Raw genomic sequence first — 20,677 nt, 5'->3', positions numbered from 1 at the left:
CACTTCGCAAATCTTGACGAGAAAAAACTAAGCAACAAAGTACAGTTCACTTTTGTGTGTCTGAGCGTGTGTGCTGTGTCGGTGCTGCGTTGTTTTGACACCTTCTTCCTCTGTTGTCGGGGCCGGAGTGAGACACACGGAACCAGATGACAGTAGGATGCGTTCTGAACTGCTGTTTTTTATTATAGCACTTTATGCAACAACAGCTGATTGCGGTGAGTAGAGCTTGGCACTGTCTGTTTCGGATATCCGAGTCAGGGCTATGAATGCTTGTTGTAACTACTCTCACGCGCCCCGCTATCGCAGTTAATCCTTGATCTTGTATACAAAGAGTGGTTTAGTCGTACGATTTTGTATTAAACCCTGCTCCTCTCTCGCGCGAGAGGGATCTGTTTACTTGAGTTCAAACGCCATAGTATCGTTCCCTCTCGCGACGTCCTGTTGAAGCCGTGACACCCAATAGCCATTTTTAAATGTTTTATAGCGCCCTTGATTAGCGTCGCTGCCGCTTTCTCAATGAGGGCAGCGTTCGTGAATGTCACGTTTCGGACAGAGGCTGTGCGAGGCCAGGTATGGAGAGCCATCGGCCTCGCAAGCGCGCTCTTCTTTTGAGACCAGGGTGAGCTATTGTGTTCGCTTAGCAACCGCCGGAAATTCGCCCAAATTACGCGAGCAGGCTCGCATTGTGATGCGCACCTTGTTTGCGTTGATCAGGCGGACCATCTCTTTTCTTTGGTAGCCCGTGTGGGCCGAGGGAGCGAGTCGTGGTCGACCGCTAATTCTTTGGGTCGCTCGAAAATGCTCTCGGGACGAGCACGCGATCGTGCTCTGCCGACTGTCAAGAGAGCACGACCGTGCGTTGTCTTTCCGGATAGCGAGGACGGTGCTCGCATAGGTAACGCTCGCGCCTTTCTGACTCACCGGAGTTTCCGTCGCACGCGATATAGCTGCTAACTGGGAGCAAATATCACTCGAGACGCTTGTGTTTTGAAGCGATAAGCTGGTGCGGCGCCGGTCTGGCGCGTGCGAAGCTAGCTGCTTTCCCTGAAGCCTCTACTTTCTTTTCTTTTCTTTTCTTTTTATTACAAAGTGGTGGGTTGTTGCGGCGTGTGTCACTGACCATTAGTTCCGAAGGTCGGAACGAGTCATTCGAGTCTCTCGTGTCGGGAAGCGGACATTAGCTGAGCTCTCTTGGCACATGCAGTGCAACCGGAAACCAACGTTTTTCGTTATTTTCAGAAATAATTCATTCAACCATCACGTGCGTTTTTGATTGACTGTACTGCCAGTGATAGTTCATGTTCGAAAAAGTGTTTCTGCAAAAAAAAAAAAAAAAATGTCCTTGTAGAGGAAAAATCGACGCAAGCCTGTAGAAACTCTTGGGAGTAGCACCGGACGCAGTAAATGTCGGCAGGTAGTTTCCTTTGTCGCGTTCGTCCTTTCTGTATGCCAGTGTGCGCTTGCAATTGCGTTGCTCTCGTTTCACATGGTACAGACGCCGCTGAGTAACTTGCATTGATGCCCTTTCACTGAGCAGCAAGTTTGCCAAAGCTGACCATCAGCAAGACTCAATTCACTCACTCGGGGAGTACGATGGGAATTTTATTTCATTTTTCCACCCCCAGGTTACCGCGTAATCGGACCAGTCTAGTCGCTTGTTGCTACTTTAAAAAAAAAAAAAACGGAAATGGCAGCCGAATGAAGATGCCTTGAAAGCCCTCTGTACAAGGCATCTGCGGTTTGTTACGAGGCTTCCTGTCATCGACAGTGCCGTACCCGGTGCTTGCGCGGGTACGACGTCGGCAGCAGTGGCGACGGCGACCCCCTTGTTGGTCGCTAAACGTGGGCAATTACACGCCCAAGTCCCGCCTCGTCCGTCGTCACTATTTTTAAAGGTACCTCGCTGGAAGGGAGAGCCGCACGAACCTGCTTTGAGCATCGTTCGCAGAAACAAGCCGTTCGCGCACTCTGCACGTTACGCCCCCTACCACAACGTCCTGCGTCATCGCTGCAGTCCCATTCGCTATCCACGCTTTTCAACTACCCGCCCGGACAGTTTCTCATCCGGGAGGAGGCGAGATTTCACTCGGAGAAGTGGAAGTGACCCTTTGTAGATCTAGCACTACAGTGGCTGTACTAGCTCAAGTGCGCAAGTCTGACACAGGAGGGCCCAGCCTTCGGTTTCTGTTTCCGTCGGTACATTTTGTTCACACAACACCTTTTTACCATCTTGTTCTTGATTAGGAAACAAATTCGGGTCGAAGACATTTTGTTTTAGTGCAAATGAAGCGTAAGAAGCATTAAGCAGGTCACGTGATGCGATATGACGGAAAAACAGGTAGATTAACGGAGTGGATACCGAGAGACGACAAACGCATCACGTGGGCGGGGGTATCATGATGCCCGATCGAGGGGCGAAATACGAAAATTTGGGGAAATAGGTGGAGTCGGAAGCCCGTGACCGGAGTAGCAGTAGGGAGAAGCCTTCGTGCGGTAAACGCGAATGGGCGAATGATGATGATGGATTTTTTACGATCGGCAATGGCTGGAAATCTCGGCATGCAGTGAGGGATGGTGTCGCGGGCTGCGATAAGACGACATAGCGCGAAAACACCTTGGTGATTCATTGGGCACCGACGGAAGATAGCCAGACCTGCCGACCGGATTTGTTGGACGTGTGCGCAAACTTCACACAACCTTTACGGAAATGGCGCAAGCCTGTGACCTCGAGATGGCAATGCGGACATGCTTCTTTCGTCCCGTGGGCAAGCCGGTGCGATGCTACCCGGTGTCATGGGGTCCACGCTGCCTTCGTCCTTAACTGTCGTAGTATACCCCTGACAGTTAACTGATGATGCACATTAAATTGTTCTGGAGGAAGGAAAACAGAACATGTCGAGAGACTAAATATGGAGGAGTATTTAAGGGGGAAAGGGGGCGAATGGCGCAGCTTGCCCTATGGGTGCAATGCTGGAGAAACAGCAGACTCCCACCGTCGGAGACCCGGCTGTTGCACCTGAGATGGATTTCCGAACTTTCCGCTGAAAGGTCTCCATGACTGCCTGGCTTCCGCAGGCTCTCCCAAAGTGGACCGCGTTCGCACGCGCTAAAACACGCGGCAGCAGGCTTCGCGTGTGTGCTCCCCATTTCAGGCGCGAACGCACGTGAAGTGGCGAGGAGAAGTTCACGCGAGAGATCACGCCGCGAACGCTGGGCAGAGTGTTTCTAGAAGGTCGAGCTGGCCGACTCCACACGCTCCTCACGAGGCGCAAGCTCTCGTGCGCTCGGTATTCTTTCAGGTAGTAACGCCGGACTGCGGAACCAAAAGCTTAAACAGCTCTGCCGTTAAAAACGCGGGAAAAGGCTGAAGGCTGGCGCGTTTAACTGAATCTTCAGCGGAGCGCTTCACCGTGGGAGGGACATCGTATGAAACTCTATGGGAGGGGAAGACCCTCTTGACGTCACTGGTGATGCTCGAGGCCGAATCCCGCCATGATGGGGCGAGGTGAACTTAGCGGACCCTGCTTGGATACGAAGATTATAATGAGCCGAAACCATGGTACGAGAGAGGGCATGAGGAGGGTCACAGGAGAATAAATAAATAAAAAAACCTTAAACAAAATTCCCGCGGTCACGCTGTGGCTTATAACTTTGTGCGCCTCTCGGCTGCTCAGAAGGTTTTTCGTCCCCCTGAACAAAGGAAAGCCCATCCTTTTCTTGTGCGGGGGCTCTTTACGGCTCATTAGCTCGAATTTTAATTACTTCGGTTCACGCATTTACGCTTCCGTTTTTGCCGCGTGCTCCGTTTCTCGCATTAAGACAGCTAAGAGCGAGATATTAAGCCGGCCTCATTAAGGTTGAGGAGTGTAACAGCGAAGCGACCTCGGCTGTTTATTTGCCAAGTTCCTGAACAACTTTTACCGTGGAGCTGTAACTGCCACTGCGCTAACTTCTTTCGGTGCTATCATTTCGATTCTTGGTCAGAAAAGTTGCGGAGGACACCGAAGTCTGCTCATATGGAAGGTATGGAAGTATATAGGTGGGTTGCGGGGTGTTCGCCATGTGACCAAACGCGCATTCGGACCGCGTTGCTGAGATATGAAGAAGTTTCGTTGTTGTTTCGGCGAGGCCGTTACTAGCATCAGTAAATATTTAGACGTTGCCACCAGCCGCGGCGGCTCAGTGGCTGTGGCGTTGTGCTGCTGAGCCCGAAAACGCGGGTTCGGAGGCTTTGGTTCGATCCCGGCCGCGGTGGCGCTGCTTTTCTGATGGAGGCGAAAAGCGAAAACGCCCGTGGGTTCGAGATTTCGGCGCACTTTAAAGATCCACAGGTCAGGAGTTTATCCAGAATTTCGATTTTGGGGGTCTTGGGAGGTGGGTGATGAGGGGATGTTGGGAGGGGGCGGGAGGGTGTCGAAATTCTTCTGGGGGGTGGGGTATATAAATCCCTGCTAACCCGGAGCCCTCCACTACGGCGCGCCTCATAACCCAAGTGCAGCTTCGGCGCGCGGAACCCCGTAATCTGATCTGATTTCTAGTCGTTGCCTCGTTGCCGGCCTGAGGTTACACTCGGGGACATACCCACGTCTTTCCCATCTACGCCGAGGATGACGTGTTGGTATGGGAACACGCAACGCGTTCGCAGCCAATTGGATTTTTCTTGCCGCCGATGTCGCTTTTTCGTCCCACTATCCGCCTGGTCTTCCTCATAAAGGCAGTTCCTTGTTGTGAAATGTTATTCGACTCGCTTGTTGTGATAGCTGGGGAGACTGATTGAACGGGTCAAAGTACCCCCTAAGCGTTTCATTTCTGCAGTCGCAGTTTCCCGTCCCGCTGTTGAATTTCTAGCCAAGTAGGTGTCAGGTCTGTGTTACGACTTACGGGGCTCAGTTATCACAAAGCCATAGTCGCTATAGTGTTACCGCGTGACGCGAAAATACATCCGCCTACGTTCTATAGTCGTGTGTGATGTGTATTTTGTGCAGTTTCGCTGGTCATCACAGAGCGGTATATGGATGGCTCAGTTTTTTAAGGTTCTTTCGTTTGTGGTGCTCATTACAAAATTTGCGGCGTAAACTGATTGCTGGAGGTGATGCCATAGTCGGAGAATATGCAGACGGAAATATACACTCCTAAACACCTTCTAGACTTCAATCTGATGCAGCAGTTTGACAGTGTACTTTGAACTCACTTTTGTGCACATTAAGTGCCACTTAAGTGCCACTGGCGGTGTTAGCCGCAAGAAAGGCCTAGCTTGTTATTCTACGTGCATATAAGAGGTACAGGTGTATCTAGATGAGGTGCTCTAGATCTTTTCGAAGTGCCGTGTGTAGCTTCACACCACGTAGCATCGCTTCGTCATGCTTAGTGAGTCCAAGTGGCAATACTAAACTATAGTACGTGGGGTCCGTACAAGAGCCGTGTACTGGAGGATCAGCCCTCGCCGGAGTTCGCTGCGTACACGTAGGTATCATCATCATCAGCCTATCTACGGCCACCGCGGGGAAAAGGCCTCTCCCATAGATCTCCAATTATCCCGGTCCTGTGCTAACTGCGACCACTTTATCCCCGCAAACTTCTTGATCTCATCTGCCCATCTACACTTATGCCGCCCCCTGCCACGCTTGCCTTCTCCATGGATCCACTCTGTTGCCCTTAATGACCAACAGTTGTCTTGCCTTCGCATTACATGCCCTGCCCACACCCATTTCTTATTCTCAATTTCTACTAATACGTCCTTAACACGCGTTTGTTCCCTGACCCACTCCGCTCTCTTCTTGTCCCTTAATGTTACACCAATCATCTTCCGTTCCATTGCTCGCTGAGTCGTCCTCAATTTAAGTTGAACCCTTTTAGTGAGCCTCCAAGTTTCTTCCCCGTAGGTGAGTACCGGTAAGATGCAGCTGTCATACACTTCCTTCTTCAGGGGCAGTGGTGGGCCGCCATTCATTATCTGCGTAGGAATAAAGTATATATATTTCAATTTCGCCAGTCGCGGACAACCAACGCAAAATTTGGCACCACGGACAATTTGAATCGCACGTACTAATACTCCTAGCGGAAAACCCGTGTGGGAGGAGCAAAATGCCAGAAGGCACAGAAAACCAGCGAACAGGTCGAGCCGAAAAAAAAAAAGTGCAGTAGGATTATTGAGTGCAGTGTTAGAACAACAATCATAGACGAAATATGTGAAGCACTGCTAGAAACGATAAATTTCAATGTAAAAGGAGCGCCAGTTGAAAACAGTGCCACAATAGCTTTGCATATTTGCCTCTGTTATCGATTGAAGGAAGTGCGCTGGCGCGCAACGAATTTCATTCTTCCACTGTGCGTCAGGGAAACAAAAAGCCAACTTGATTGTGTTAGTCTGGGAAATGTGGGATTGAAAAAACGTCGCGGAAAAGACAGTTTTTTTGGGCTTGAATAGAAGCGCGGGACGGATTCTACCGGCGAAGAAGCGTGCGCACCGATTCGAGGGTAGCGTAAATCCCTTAGTTTTCCTGGATGAGTCGCGGGATGTGCGCATTTGTATTGTGGGCGAATAAACTGTACGGCACGTATTTTTGTTTTCTGGAGGTATCCAGTTTTTGTTTGTTTATTTTTTTTTTCCCTTTTGGTGAATCGCTGACAGTGGCAGCTTGTGTGCTAATTGGGGCCTCTTATATTATCCACACTTCGAAAACAACCACGTTCGTTGTGTTTTACCGCTTCCTTCGGTCAAAACGTTTCTTTTCGCGCGATCAGTGACTGTAGTTTCGGTGAACACCACCACCGTGAAAAAAAAAAAACATGCCTGGAAACGCACATTCACACAGTGTCGCTCATTTGCGCTTGATCCTCACTGTCCGTGGCAATCGTGTGTGTGTGTGTGTGTACTAGTCCTGAAAAAAAGAATGAGCTGTTCGATTGTTCAGAGGCTGCGACTATAGGTTCCCGGCTTTCGGTGCATATTTTTTAACAGCGAAGCTGTTTAGCAAATTGGAATTTTTCGTGTCCGCAGTTAAAACTGCGAAGAAATTGCCGAGCGCGCGCACGTGAACGCGGGCCTCGCGGCGACCGCCCGGCAGTTAACAAAATCAAGAAAATGCCTAGCGCTCGTGTGTGCTAGCCTCGCGACGACCGCCCAGCGTCCCCGGCGCACGTTCGTTTGTCAAGCCAAGCATGCCCACTTAGAAAAATTGGCCAAAAAAAGAACAGAACTCCAGCGTTCGCCGTAATCGTGGCAACACTTACCCGGTACGAGAAATACTCCAGCGTTTGCCGTATTCGTCGCAACACTTGCTCGTAACGAAAAAGACACGTCATAGCGTACGCCCCTCCAAGGTGATGTCCAATGATTATCACCTCAAAAAAAAAAAAAAAAAATGAAGGGAGCTCGCACTCATAGCAACAGTGATGGAGTAAAGGTTGTTGCGGCAGCGAAGAAGCAGCAAATCAGCTGCAATCGTGGACTTAAAGCGTCGTGATGGTCGTGAAGGTTGAACACAGCTTCCCTACCTCGAAATCTTGCGCGTTAGTGTGGGCTTCTTTCGTTTTTCTTCAATTTCCGGGTGCTTTTTTCGCTTCTCATTCCCCCTCTCACTGCCCTCCTATAGAATCGGTCATCGCTTCATTTATTTTCTGCTTAAAAGCCCGAGGACATTGCATAACGGGGCTTGCGCAGAAGTATAACAATGTGCGCAGTGAAAACATCAACAACACAATATGAAAGACCACACAATGAAAACGACGGTCAAGAAGGAATAGCAAGAAACAGTTGGCCGCCATCCCGCCCTGTGAAAATGGATGCCCAGCAAAGCTGTTCTAAACCACTACGAATGGTGATGGAGGAGGGTATGAAAGGTTTCTCTCGTCGTCTCGGCGGGCTTGTCGCTTGCGCTCGGTTACTGTCACTAGTTATATAAGGGTACAGAGTACCGGCACTCCTTTCGCCTATTGTTCCGTGCCGCCGCCATTATCAACGGTCAGTTCCCATTACCTGGCATTTGTTTACACTGGGAAGATTCACGGGCGCTATTTCGCCATTTCGTTGTTACGAGCTCATATACAGTATCACTCCGCCAAAGCGACGGACCCGGATGTCAACGGGCGCGCGCGTTTTGAACGGAGATGCTATGAATGCGTGATATCGTCTGCCTTTCCTCGCGTAGTTTGTCTGCCGTCGCTGCGTTACTTTATAAGCATATTAAGTACAGAAAATTACGGAAACGGCTCGTGCCTAGTTCCAAATATTTCCAGTAAAGCACTACTTGCGGCGCGCGGAGTAACATCCGGCTGCAGTGATGAGGCACAGCGGCAACTTCCGCTGTCAACAATCCAGCAAGGCGAATTACCTAGAGTGAAGGAATATAAATATTTGGGAGTGTGGATAAACGAAGGGGATAACTACTTAAGAAGTCACGAGGAGCAACTTAACGTTAAGGGAAAGCGAAACGCAGCTTTAATGAAGCATAGAGCTCTGTGGGGGTATAACAAATATGAAGTAGTTCGGGTCACACGTTTGCGAATGCTGTACTCTGCTTAAAATCAGACGTTCTATCAGGCCTTGAAGTAAACCAGAGAACGGTAGGACGTTTGGCCTTAGGCGCGCATGGAAAAACAACTAACGAAGCAGTTCAGGGAGATATGGGCTGGGCGTCATTTGAAGTTAGAGAAGCTCAGAGTAGAATATGCTTTGAGATGAGGTTGAGGGCAATGGATCAACGAAGGTGGGCAGCTAAGGTTTTTAGGTACCTATACTTGAAAAGCGTGGACACGCAGTGGTTAAGAAAGACCAGAAGGCTAACGATGAAATACGGAAAGAACAGTGGAGAATCCAAAACAGCCAAGGTAACCAAAAAAGAGGCAAGGCAGATTGAAACGAATAAATGGAGGGAAAAAAGGGAAGCTAAAACGTCGTTAGAGGTGTACAGGGCTGAGAAATTGAACGTCAGAAGGGAAAATTTCTACGATAATTCCCAGGGCAGTGCTTTGCTTTTTGAGGCTAGAGCAGGTTGCCTGCGGACTAAGTTTTGTGGGGAAGTATTCACAAAATGATGGGGTATGTGTGGTCTGCGGAAAAGAAACCGAAACTATGCGGCACATAGTGTTAGAATGTGAGGGTATCCATCCAAATCTACATGAAGGGAATATTGGGCTTCCAGAAGCCCTAGGATTTAAGGGTATCAGAGAGGAAGTTAACTTCAAGGCTGTCGAGGGGACGAAAAGAAGATTAGAATGCTGGTGAACGAAAAGCAGAGGGGAATATTGCCTAGGACAGTTACCACCTGTAGCTGGGAAAAAAAAAGTATTTCGGGCCTAATAAGCTTTAGTGCCTGCCCTAAGCAGCGCTAGTATTAAACCAAGAGTGTAAAACATGGTTATATTAGTCCTTTTTGGTAAGATGACATGTCATCACCCCGCTTCAAAGGGGAAACCAATAGGAATCATCATTATCATCATCATCATCGCTGTTGTTCTAAAGTTCTGGTAGGCTTAGCTTGTCCTCCCTGCTCTGCGGCTGCGTCGTTTCGAATGCGAATCAGCGATAACGCGCGTAACAGCATTTAGCAGTAGAAGTGGCTCGGCTTCTCTGGCGGCAGCGCTTGTTTTGTTGTTTCCTTAAACGCAAATTCTGAGCTCTATGCTGTATGCCTGATTTGCTTGACACACATGCGCTCGTCGTCTTAGGCCTCGGCGCCTTGGTGTTTTTTCCGACGAAGATTGTTTTTTCCCACGGCGATGAAACCGTTGGGAGGGGGGGCGGGGGGGGGGGGCGGAGGTGTAGAGCTATGCAGCTTTTCTGTAAAAACCGTTTTAAACACGATGAGCTGAAAAGAAGAGAACGACGGAATATTGCATAATAAATTTTGAAGGAGTATCATGTAAGAGCTGATAGCTGGACGTAATAGCTGGGCCTGAAGGCTGATAGCGGTACCTTATTCAGGATCCCTGAAAGAAATGGCTGTTGTGCCTTGCGTTGCAATCGACTTCAACGCATCCAGGGTGATAAGTTATCGCATGCAATACCAGGAAACATGCCGTATACAGCCTTCTTTCTCGCACTGACTCACACAACAGACAGACGGAAGTCGCCGTGGCTAGGCTACGGACAAGGCACACCCATGCAACGCACTCGTATCTGCTCTCGGGATCTTTAGACCCCAGTGCAGCAGGCGCGGTGAGGCCGTATCCGTGGTTCACATACTCGTTCAGTGCAAGGCACTGGACACCACACGACGCAAACATTTTCCTGGACTGTACAGACAACACTCCCGCTGCACCCATCACACTTCTTGGCCGACAACCCGGTGTTTTCTATTTAGCGTGTCTTGCAGTTTTTATCAGACATCAAGTTTTTACAGCTCACCCGCCGCGGTGGCTCAGTGGCTAAGGCGTTGTGCTGCTGAGCACGAGGATGAGGGTTCGATTCCCGGCAGCGGCGGCAGCTCTTCTGATGGAGGCGAAAAGCAAAAACGCCCGTGTGTAGGGGATTTCGGCGCACGTTAAAGATCCCCAAATGGTCAAAACTAATCGGAGCCCTCCACTGCGGCGCGCATCATCGCCTGCGTTGCGCCGGTGCGTTAAACCCTACAATCAACCAAGTCTTTACAGCTCCTGTCATATCATGCATAATATCCTGGCCTTATCAGCCATCTTTATAGACACGTTCCAGCTTCGCGTTAGGCACCATGACGAGGAAATCAAGGAAAGCCTTTGATACGACTGACCATTTCTGTGCTTAGCGTTTCAGAATCTGCGCCAATGCAAACTTCAGCAGGAGATGCTCGTCCACCGCAAAAATGATGCGCTGAAGAGGCGCTCGATTTCCGCGAAGTTGGGGTTTTCCCTAAGAAGGGACAGCTCATATGCGTGTTTTTTTTTTTTTTTTTTGCCATGGGTGTTATTAATTCTTAAAAAACGCACGAAGGCGAAGAGGGGTGGGGAGGTTCTTGTTTTTTATCGCTAACATACTGAACCGTAGCCGTGATCTAATCTGATCAGAGAAAAAAAAAGTGGTACGTATCCGGGCCGTCAAATGGGTGAGCTCAACAGTGGCACTAGCGTATACTCAGGGTGAAAGAGAGATAAAGAGAGAGGGAAAGAGCAAGAAGCGGACGAAGAGAACATCGCCTGTCATATAGCGTAATGAGTACCATTATTAGTCATTTTTGTGTCCCTAACTACACACAAACCATATGCAGCTTCTTGTATGCGCTCAACACGACGATCAGCCATTTTGTGATTTCACGGGGGAAAAACGATCAACACAGTCGGAAAGTTACGTAGATCATAGCGCCATCCCGAAGTTTCCTCTTTTTAATTAGAAGAACTATCTTTGGCTTTTTATTTGTGTTCTTTTTTCCTCCATTCATGCTCTTCCTTTCCCTGGTACGAGCCGCGGTACGAACGTTCTGGTGAAAGAGGAGGAGGAGGCATGTTGACCTTTTCTGGAACTCCCATCTCCTCATCGTCAATGGGGTTGGAGCTATGCGGATTTAACTACTTCTGGTTTGCTAAATAGTGCTACATTTTATCCCGTTTTTTTTTTCTTTTTTTTTCTTCTTTTTTTTTAAGAAGCCGTTTAAACGCGAGATTCAACGGGACGGAGGGACCATGGACTGGATCCATGATGGGCGGCCAAGGTTGCTCTCTGCCTTCTATCACTTTTGCCTGCAGCGCTCACGCGTGACCGCGATCCCATCGTCGAGGCGCCGCGACGCATTATGATAAGCACCGCGCTATGTATTCGGCGCACTGCACCCACGGAGTCGGCGGGAACGCTCCTCGTGCGCATTGTCGCTGAAAAACGGTCTGCACTCGCACTTCGTCCAACAGTTCATCGAAGCTGGGCGACGGTCGCTGTCGGCGGTGGTGTCGCCGATTGTCACTTTCGTTGCGTTTAACGCAGTTGTGACGTCTGACTGTGTGGTTTCTGGCTGGCGTGGTTAGGGCCCGCGGTCGAACTACAACCTGCTTCACCCGTTTTGCCGCGGATTTTTGACTGCTCGATACTGGAAGGTCGAGCCAGTTTGGGGTGGGTTTTGGTTTGTGGTCACTTCCCGCTAAGCGATGAAAACGTAGGTTTTGAAGAGAAGCTTTATGCTGTGGAGGGTTCCGTACAAGTTTTCTTGTGCGTGTGCGGAAACGCTTTGCGGCAGAAGAAAGTTTCTTCTCATTTTTTTTCGCTAAAGGAGTTCTAACCCGTGAGTGAGAAAAGCCCCCTCCACCCGAGTTGTCGGGGCAGCAGTTTCTGTTACGCCTAAATAAACTCAGCCTTTTATGTGTGATAGATGTACACAAGACGATTGCAATTGTCTCCCCGTGAAGAGTTTTGTCGCTCTCATTTTGCCGAGCTTTCTTTATAATTTTGACGATTTGACAAGTATTCGATTCGAGTCGACGTTTAGAATAACTGCGCGTTGGGCCTGTTTGTCAAGGGAATAGCGATACAGAGACAAAGACGAGAAAGAGAGTAGAACAAAAACGCGTTGTCGTGTGTTCTTGTTCATTTCGGGGTATCCATCGCTTTTCGCATCACTCAATTCGATATTGGACAGCAGTTGCCACCGGATAATTTACCTTCAATTTGATTTGATTACTTCATTTCCGCTACCCGGCCTTTTCTTTCTTTTCCCCATCTGCCGCGACTCGGTGGCAGCCCCGACAGAAGCCTTCCGGCGTTGTCATTCAGCGTAGTCAGAGCTTGTGGCGGGTGATTGATGAGCTGTCGAGTGACTGAGCTCTCGCCGTATCAGCGCCAAATCGGTCGTTGCTTGTTTCCCGGGACGTTGTTCGCGGTTCTCGATAATTACTATTGTGGGTTCCGAAGAGGCTGCTGTCGCGATTATTTTATTTGTCGAATATGACACCACGTCTAAACAATCCATTCAAAACGAGTGCTTCTCGCGCTCTTTTTTTTTTTTTTTAATCCTGCGTGCTGCAGCAGTGCGAAGTTCCCTTGGCGCACGCGGTTGCACGCAGAAAAACAGCAGGGCTTAATTCTCGTTGGACCCGCCGCAATGGCTCAGTAGCCTAGGCGTTGTGCTGCTCAGACCAAGGATTTGGCTTCGATCCCCGCCGCGGCGGCTTTTGTTCTGATGGAGGCGAGGAGGGAAAACGCCCGTGTGTACGAGATTTCGGCACAGGTTAAAGATGCCCAGGTGGTCAAAATTAATCCGGAGCCCTCTACTGTGGCGCGCATCTTAGCCCAGGCGTTAAACATAGCTTCGGCTCGTTAAACGCGCAAAATTTGGATTATCTCTGGCGTTCTGTTAGATGTTAGGGCTGCCAGGCGGTGCAGGGGAGTCGGCGCAAGATGGCGGAAGGTGTCGCGTAGGCAGAAATGACACGCATTGTGAAAACATGTACGTTCGTACGCGTTGCTGTGTGTGTGTGTGTGTGTGTGTGTGTGTGTGTGTGTGTGTGTGTGTGTGTGTGTGTGTGTGTGTGTGTGTGTGTGTGTGTGTGTGTGTGTGTGTGTGTGTGTGTGTGTGTGTGTGTGTGTGTGTGTGTGTGTGTGTGTGTGTGTGTGTGTGTGTGTGTGTGTGTGTGTGTGTGTGTGTGTGTGTGTGTGTGTGTGTGTGTGTGTGTGTGTGTGTGTGTGTGTGTGTGTGTGTGTGTGTGTGTGTGTGTGTGTGTGTGTGTGTGTGTGTGTGTGTGTGTGTGTGTGTGTGTGTGTGTGTGTGTGTGTGTGTGTGTGTGTGTGTGTGTGTGTGTGTGTGTGTGTGTGTGTGTGTGTGTGTGTGTGTGTGTGTGTGTGTGTGTGTGTGTGTGTGTGTGTGTGTGTGTGTGTGTGTGTGTGTGTGTGTGTGTGTGTGTGTGTGTGTGTGTGTGTGTGTGTGTGTGTGTGTGTGTGTGTGTGTGTGTGTGTGTGTGTGTGTGTGTGTGTGTGTGTGTGTGTGTGTGTGTGTGTGTGTGTGTGTGTGTGTGTGTGTGTGTGTGTGTGTGTGTGTGTGTGTGTGTGTGTGTGTGTGTGTGTGTGTGTGTGTGTGTGTGTGTGTGTGTGTGTGTGTGTGTGTGTGTGTGTGTGTGTGTGTGTGTGTGTGTGTGTGTGTGTGTGTGTGTGTGTGTGTGTGTGTGTGTGTGTGTGTGTGTGTGTGTGTGTGTGTGTGTGTGTGTGTGTGTGTGTGTGTGTGTGTGTGTGTGTGTGTGTGTGTGTGTGTGTGTGTGTGTGTGTGTGTGTGTGTGTGTGTGTGTGTGTGTGTGTGTGTGTGTGTGTGTGTGTGTGTGTGTGTGTGTGTGTGTGTGTGTGTGTGTGTGTGTGTGTGTGTGTGTGTGTGTGTGTGTGTGTGTGTGTGTGTGTGTGTGTGTGTGTGTGTGTGTGTGTGTGTGTGTGTGTGTGTGTGTGTGTGTGTGTGTGTGTGTGTGTGTGTGTGTGTGTGTGTGTGAAGCGAGCGTAATGCGCGCAACCTAGTGTACGGCTACAAGACGGCGGCAGCAAACAGTGCAGCGTGCCAAATGATCTCCGCTTGTCTGAGTGTGGTGGTGTGGTTGCATCGTGCGGTGCAATACTGTGGGAATGATGCATAGGGAAAAAAAGAGGGGGGGGGGAGGGGGGGCATGAACCCTCTCCGGTGTTTCCCAGGGGGGCAGAGCTTCCGCCCCCCCCCCCCCCCTCGGCCATGCTGACCCGTGCCTTGCTGAGGCCATGCTGACCCCACCCCTTACTCCCCGAAGTTGAATTACCAGTTTAGGTTTCTTTTGAGTTGCCTCTACCTTTTCACCTAAAATTCTATTGTGGGTACAAGCTTACTGCATCATTGCTGCCGCAGACGGGCTCGGCTTACTTTCATACTTTACATTTATTCCTTCAAACCATTACCATGGGAGGACAAGCGTCCTATCAGCTATCAGCGAAGCGTTATCAGCAAAGCCGTTTCGCGATAAGGTGTTTTAAGGGATGGGCGACAATCGATTGTCTGTCCCTTTAAAAACACGTATGTCATTTCACCTGCAACTTTTTGTGCTTTCGCCTATATCCCCATCTTGGCAGGCTGTATGAGCTTATTGGGGATTACCGAGCTCCTTGCTAAACTCTTAAACGTTCATCTCGGGCGCGACGAACACCAACTCGGTGTCTTTCCTGAAAAGAATTGAAGTGGCTTTGGCGTGCTGTTTGGCGAATTTTGATGCGATCGCATTACGTGGCCCATTGGAAGAAAAAGCCGGTGTGGGAAGCAGCGAAACGGCTCCTAGCCCCACGTGAGTGTGAGGCGTTCCTTAGCGCGTGTCATGTGTCCACCGCTGCGGGGGGCACATGGGCGGAGAGCGACGCGTTCCCGCGCGCGTTTTTACCCTCTCCCAAACCGGTCCTGTAGCCTTCATGCGGGCTCGTGGTCGCCGCCGGACCGGTTTCCAGAGAGGGAATACGCGTGCGGAAACGCGTCGCTTTCGGCTCATGTGTTTGGACAACTCACCCGGCGGCGCGACAGTCACCATCGAGTCATGCGGCTGTAGAGTTCTCAGTAATATATCGTCCAAATGAATCCGGTCTGCAGCCAACATGGTGCCGTACGCGGTCCGAACAATAACCCGGCCCAATTCAATCGCAAACACGAGAACACTGCCCGCAGCGCAAAACTCGGAAAAAGCACTCAGCGGCATTCGGTTTGACGTTAACGCTTTCTCATTCACAACTCTTGCTGAGCGGTCCACGGATCTTTTTTTTTTTTTCGAGATAAAGCTAACTCTCACAATCCTTAAACAACGGATTTCTTACCAAAGAAGAAGTCTAATTGCAGGACACTTCGTTTAACTGAAACTATTGCCTAGCAGTAGTCGAAGTGAACTTCCCACTTTTCATGGAAATTGAAAACATTTTTTTTTGTCGTCACCTCTATTATTTTGCAGATACTTCGTGCTTTAGCGGGTTGGGGGGGTGGGGGGGTATGTTTATGTTTCCCCATTCTTTCTTCTTTGCGTTGGCGTTTTCCACAACTCTGCGTAAACTGACCGGGTATGCGCAGGCGCTTTGTCAACATCCTGTGTAAACGCCAGACGCTTCTCCGATGTCGACGCCACGCCGTACGGAGTAATGCCATCGCCGAATTCCTTCTCTGTCGAGGCAGCTGAATACGACGCGTGTTTCTATATCGTATAAAAGAAGCATGTGTGCGTAACATTGCGAGCATGTTAGCTACTCCGTGTAAAGGGATCGTGGAGGCAAAATGCAGGTTTGGAAAATTTCGATGTCAAAACAGCAGTCATGCCAATTTCAGGGATCCAGACAGTAAGAGTGGTGGCCCGCCATCTGCTGTGAGGGCGAAATTGGCGTCCAGAAACAAAAATCACCGCCAATTGAAGGTAATTGTGCGGTTGTAGTGCCCCCCGTTATGTTTGATAGCCTCGTTTCCACGCGATCAGATATGTTTAACACAGCTATCACACCGTTATTGGCACCTCGCAAGGAAGGCATTCCGCTTTCGTCGCAGTAATTTATGAGCAAAGAATGGTCGCACTGGTTTTCCATTACACGGGGAGGGAGGGGAGTTATTCGTAATTTTTTTGTCCGAACCCGGATTGCGGTACAACGACCACGAATAAGATATGGCGGTAAATGAATGTCCCGGTGTACGTGCACGCGGGTTTATTCTTCCCCGAAGCCCGGCACACAAGAGGTCTTGTGACAAAAGTTTCCAGTTGGCCTCCCTGATCGGGCCGTCCGAGGTGCACCCGTTGGCATAATTGGTGCTGGGGAATACACGTGATGGAAAAGCGGACGCCGCGTCTCGACCGCAATCTCGGGCTGATAATGAGAGGTTCCTGCAATTGTATATTGTCTTTGTCACCAGATTAAGCGCAGCTAATGTTTGTTCAGCCGCACCTCCGGTGAAAAGAACAGGGAACTGACTTGTTTCCCACCGAGTGCTTCGCATCCGTCCCGTTGAGCCCACGTAAGCCCCGTTTACATTGACCCGACGAGGGCGCGTTGAGTCGAAATAAACAGGTTTTTTGGACTCAACCCCCCCATGTATAAGCGGACGGGGTGGGTCAGAGAGCCGTCGCGACGAGTCCAGTCAACTCGGAGGCAGGGGGTGGGTTAGCTTTCTCGTCGGGCTGAGTCGGCGGGCCGCGGGGAGCAGAATACCGTATCTGCGCGGTTCTAACGCGTCCCCAATCGTAAGGCCCGTGTAACTTCGCGCAGGAAAATTCGAAAAAAAAAAAATGTGACACTGACGGTACTGCGCAGATGGAAAAGACACAACACCACGTACCTGGAAGAGGGAGATTTTATTTGGCGTATGCAGCTCTGGAAGCCAATAATGAATTGTGCTTCACAAGGTTGCTTATCCAGCTGCTGCTGGAAATAAAGTTATAGCGGGGAACACTGAAGCTGCCTGCGATTTCAAGTGCCTTGATCTTCATAATTCTAAGCATTAGGGGCTAAGCAGAAGCACAAAAAAATGTGCAACAGCTGACCAGGGTATGTGGCATACCATTGAGGAATCAGTGCGCCGAAATTCACTCACGTGGTGTTGACGGATTGTTTTTATTGGATTGAGTTGGATTTTGCGGGTACTTAGTGTCCGTTGCGCATGGGAATGCTGCTGGCCGCTTTAAAGCCTATTTCGGTTTTGAGCCCGATTTTAACGCGCACACAAATATTAAGCTACCTTTTAGCAAGAGAGGGTGCGCGTTAGAATCCTGAAAATACGGTAGCCCCTTTTCCGGGAATTCCCCCGCTCCCCTCACCTCGATTCTTTGGACGGGGTTCATATAAACTCGGACGCGTCGAGGTAAGCTGAACCCGCCACTCAACTCACCCCGCCCCCGTCGCGTCCATGTACACGGGGCTGTAGTTTGACATCGATCGCGCGAATAGCCCGCACTTCCTCTTTCACCGCTCCGTACGTCAGCTCGGGCGGAGGAGTGACGCGCGTGAAATCCTCCTGAAATCGGCCGCGCACGTGTGAACACGCGTGCGCGCGACCAGCGCGCCTTGCCCGCCGGCGCGCAACCCACACAGGTACGGAAAGGGGAGCGAGGATGCGTCCTACGCCGCTCCGGTGGCGGGGGCGTACGGAGTTGCCGCTTTATCACGAGCTGCCGGGGGGCCTGCCCGATCACGTCTCGAACAATGCCGGTTGTGCGAGGGCAGGGAGAGGAGAGGCCACTTCCTGAGGTGAACAGCCACTCCCCTTCCACGGCCGCCGCTGCGGGCAGTCGGAGTCGGCCGACGGGCAGGCAACCGGGTGCAGTTCGACTGGGAACGTTTTCGAACGGGTCACCAGAGAGGCAACCGCACTGCAGCGGAGTGAAAACGGGGGGAGGGAGGAACCTGTCCTGCGGAAGTCACAGCAGCATGCTCTGTCGCGTTTTTTACCGCGTCGTCTTCAACATCTATGCCGGTTGGCATGCGCGGGGAACAGTCTTTTTTTTTTTTTTTCTGAGTGGCAATAAATGGACCGCAGTAATTACCATATAACGGAGCTTGGAGGAAAGTAACGCAGTGGGGCGCAGTTTAACGCCTTAATGACCATTCTGGGGATGGCATTGCTTGCATAAAAACCTGGTATGATTTAGGTATGATTTAATTTAGAAGCTAACTGCTTCACTTTTCTCACAGTTTTTGTCCTAGTGCGGTGGTATTAATGTCTAATTTTTGTGGAGCTTGCATATTTGCGAAGTCAGCGTCAAGTGGCTGAAGATAAGCTAATGTAGTCGAACCTCGTTATAATGAAGTAGTATCGGGGCAGTAAATTAGTTCGTTATATCCGATATTTGTTGTGACAGCAGAAGGAAAAATTGGCTGTAACAAATTGGCAATCTGGCTCATTCAAAAAATCTGGATCGCGCAAAAATCAGATGCAAAAACGCATTATTCTAGGCTTCGCATATTGTATTAACAGGGTAATCCTTACCTATCACCTTGTGGCACTTCAAACTAAATAGACCGGAACGTAAGAATGCGAAATTACAACAGAACAAAGTTCGTTTGACGAAACAGGCCTGCATTCTTATTTTTTTTTTTTAAAGAAATATGTGACTTTGTCTGGTGCCTTTTCACAGCACTGAGCAGGATAAAGTTTTTTACAGTGTCCATGCATGTAAAGGAGTTTTCTACTTTCTAATAAAATTCACTTTTGCACATTTACTTAGAAGCAGAACCAAAATTTCTGAAACTTCTTCAAACGATTAAAAAAATGGTTGTGTTATCATTCAATTTCTTTATTTTGCATTTTTTTTTATGCTAGCTTTCAAGTTTTGCGCCTCGCGCGAACCAACTATTTCTTCGTTACACCCAAAATCACACGCAGCTCTCGTGGTTTTGGTTTCGTACAAAAAGAATAAGGGTCACTGAAATTAAGTGTGACCAACCAAAGTTTGTATTTAGTTCACTATAGCCAACAATTCACTATATCAAGTGTTTATTGTAACAAGGTTCAACTGTACAATGTTTACTTTTTGCAAAAAATTATTTCACTGACGTGCAACTGTCTGCCACAGTGGCTTATACCCATGCTACGCGAGCATTTCGAAGGCATTTGAGTCGATTGTCATTTGACTTGAATGACACCTTTGAGCTGTGCACTATGTTTTTCAAAGGCCTTTGGTTGCAATGGCATTTGAGTCAAAGGAGCACCACCAACAACCTTCGAGGTTCTCAAAGGCCTTTGAAACGTAAACGGTCGTACTCTCGTGTGCAGTTTCTTAATGCTGTAATTACGAAAACAATTATTTACGAGTAAAACTTGCTGTTTAAAGTGCATGATCTTCATAATTTCTCACTTTTAGATGCGACACATCTCTTGCTGTGAGGCATGTCCCTCCTGCGTCGTCGCGCCGTCCGTCCGCAGCCCTCCCCCGTTCTTCTCTCCCACAGCTGTGTGCAACACTCTCACTCCGCCTCAGGCCCATTAGCATACCACAGCTGGCGCGCTTGTTTGGGCGCGCTTCACTGCGTTAACAACTGCTCCGGCGCGCGCGGTGTGCGCATGTGCGCGCATGCGCGACTCTCCTCCGCTGTCTCCTCTCCTTCAGGCGCTGTGAATATAAAGCGGGTAGCGCGCTGAGGCGGTTCAGTCAGCGCTCGCTCTCGTTCGACTCCGCGTGACTTTGCTTGACGACTCCGTGCTTGACTTGATTCTTCCGATGAAGACGTGATGGAAGCGACGGTCCCTTCAGTGAGTGGGCTGACACAATCCAATACCATCGTCAGTCCAAACGCTCAAGGCAACGTTAACACCAATGGAACCCCCCGATGCGTCGCATCACATCAGGGTTCCCTCGCGGGAAGATGGGCGTAATTTTTTTTTCTTACCGATGATGCGAAAGAAAAAAAAAACTGTCTGTTTTGTGCGCACCTGTGATTGTAATCAATTTGATCAGTAATAATTGTCTTTTTTTTTCTTTTTGACCATTCGAGCTTTAAAATTAAGCTTTTGTCGAGAACAAAACAGGGCAGCAGTAGCGACAACAAAACATGGCGGGCGAACATGGAAACTTTGAGAGCGGTGGAACTTTTTCCAGTTCTGGTGGCAGTTGAAATTTCGAAGGCCATTCAACTGAAATGTCCTTTCAAACGCTCGTATAGCACAGGTATTAGTGAGTGAGCCCATTCCCTACCTAGCAGAAGGTCGAGGGTTCGATTCCCAGTCGCTGCAGTTCTTTTTGTCATAGAGGTGAAAAACGGATGTGTGTCAAGATTTGAGCCCATGTAAAAGATCCCCAGGTGGTCTAGATTAGCCCGTAGACT

At 49.5% G+C, this 20,677-nt stretch overlaps 1 protein-coding gene across 1 annotated transcript in view; it reads left to right on the top strand.

Moving 5' to 3' along the window:
• The first annotated feature begins 11 nt into the window (after positions 1 to 11).
• Positions 12 to 20,677, top strand: part of Kuz (zinc-dependent metalloprotease kuz) — a 56,661-nt gene continuing 35,995 nt past the window's right edge. Inside the window, exon 1 of the mRNA XM_077707515.1 lies at positions 12 to 215. Within this exon, the coding sequence (XP_077563641.1) occupies positions 158 to 215 (58 nt within the window). The 5' untranslated portion in view covers positions 12 to 157. The remainder of the gene's footprint in view (positions 216 to 20,677) is intronic.

This window comes from Haemaphysalis longicornis, unplaced genomic scaffold (genome assembly GCF_048455015.1).
Source record: "Haemaphysalis longicornis isolate Haplotype H1 unplaced genomic scaffold, Haemaphysalis longicornis Haplotype H1 scaffold_4, whole genome shotgun sequence".
Lineage (NCBI taxonomy): Eukaryota > Metazoa > Arthropoda > Arachnida > Ixodida > Ixodidae > Haemaphysalis > Haemaphysalis longicornis.
Note: the sequence above shows the minus strand (reverse complement) of the source record. Positions and strands in the feature narration are given on the sequence as shown.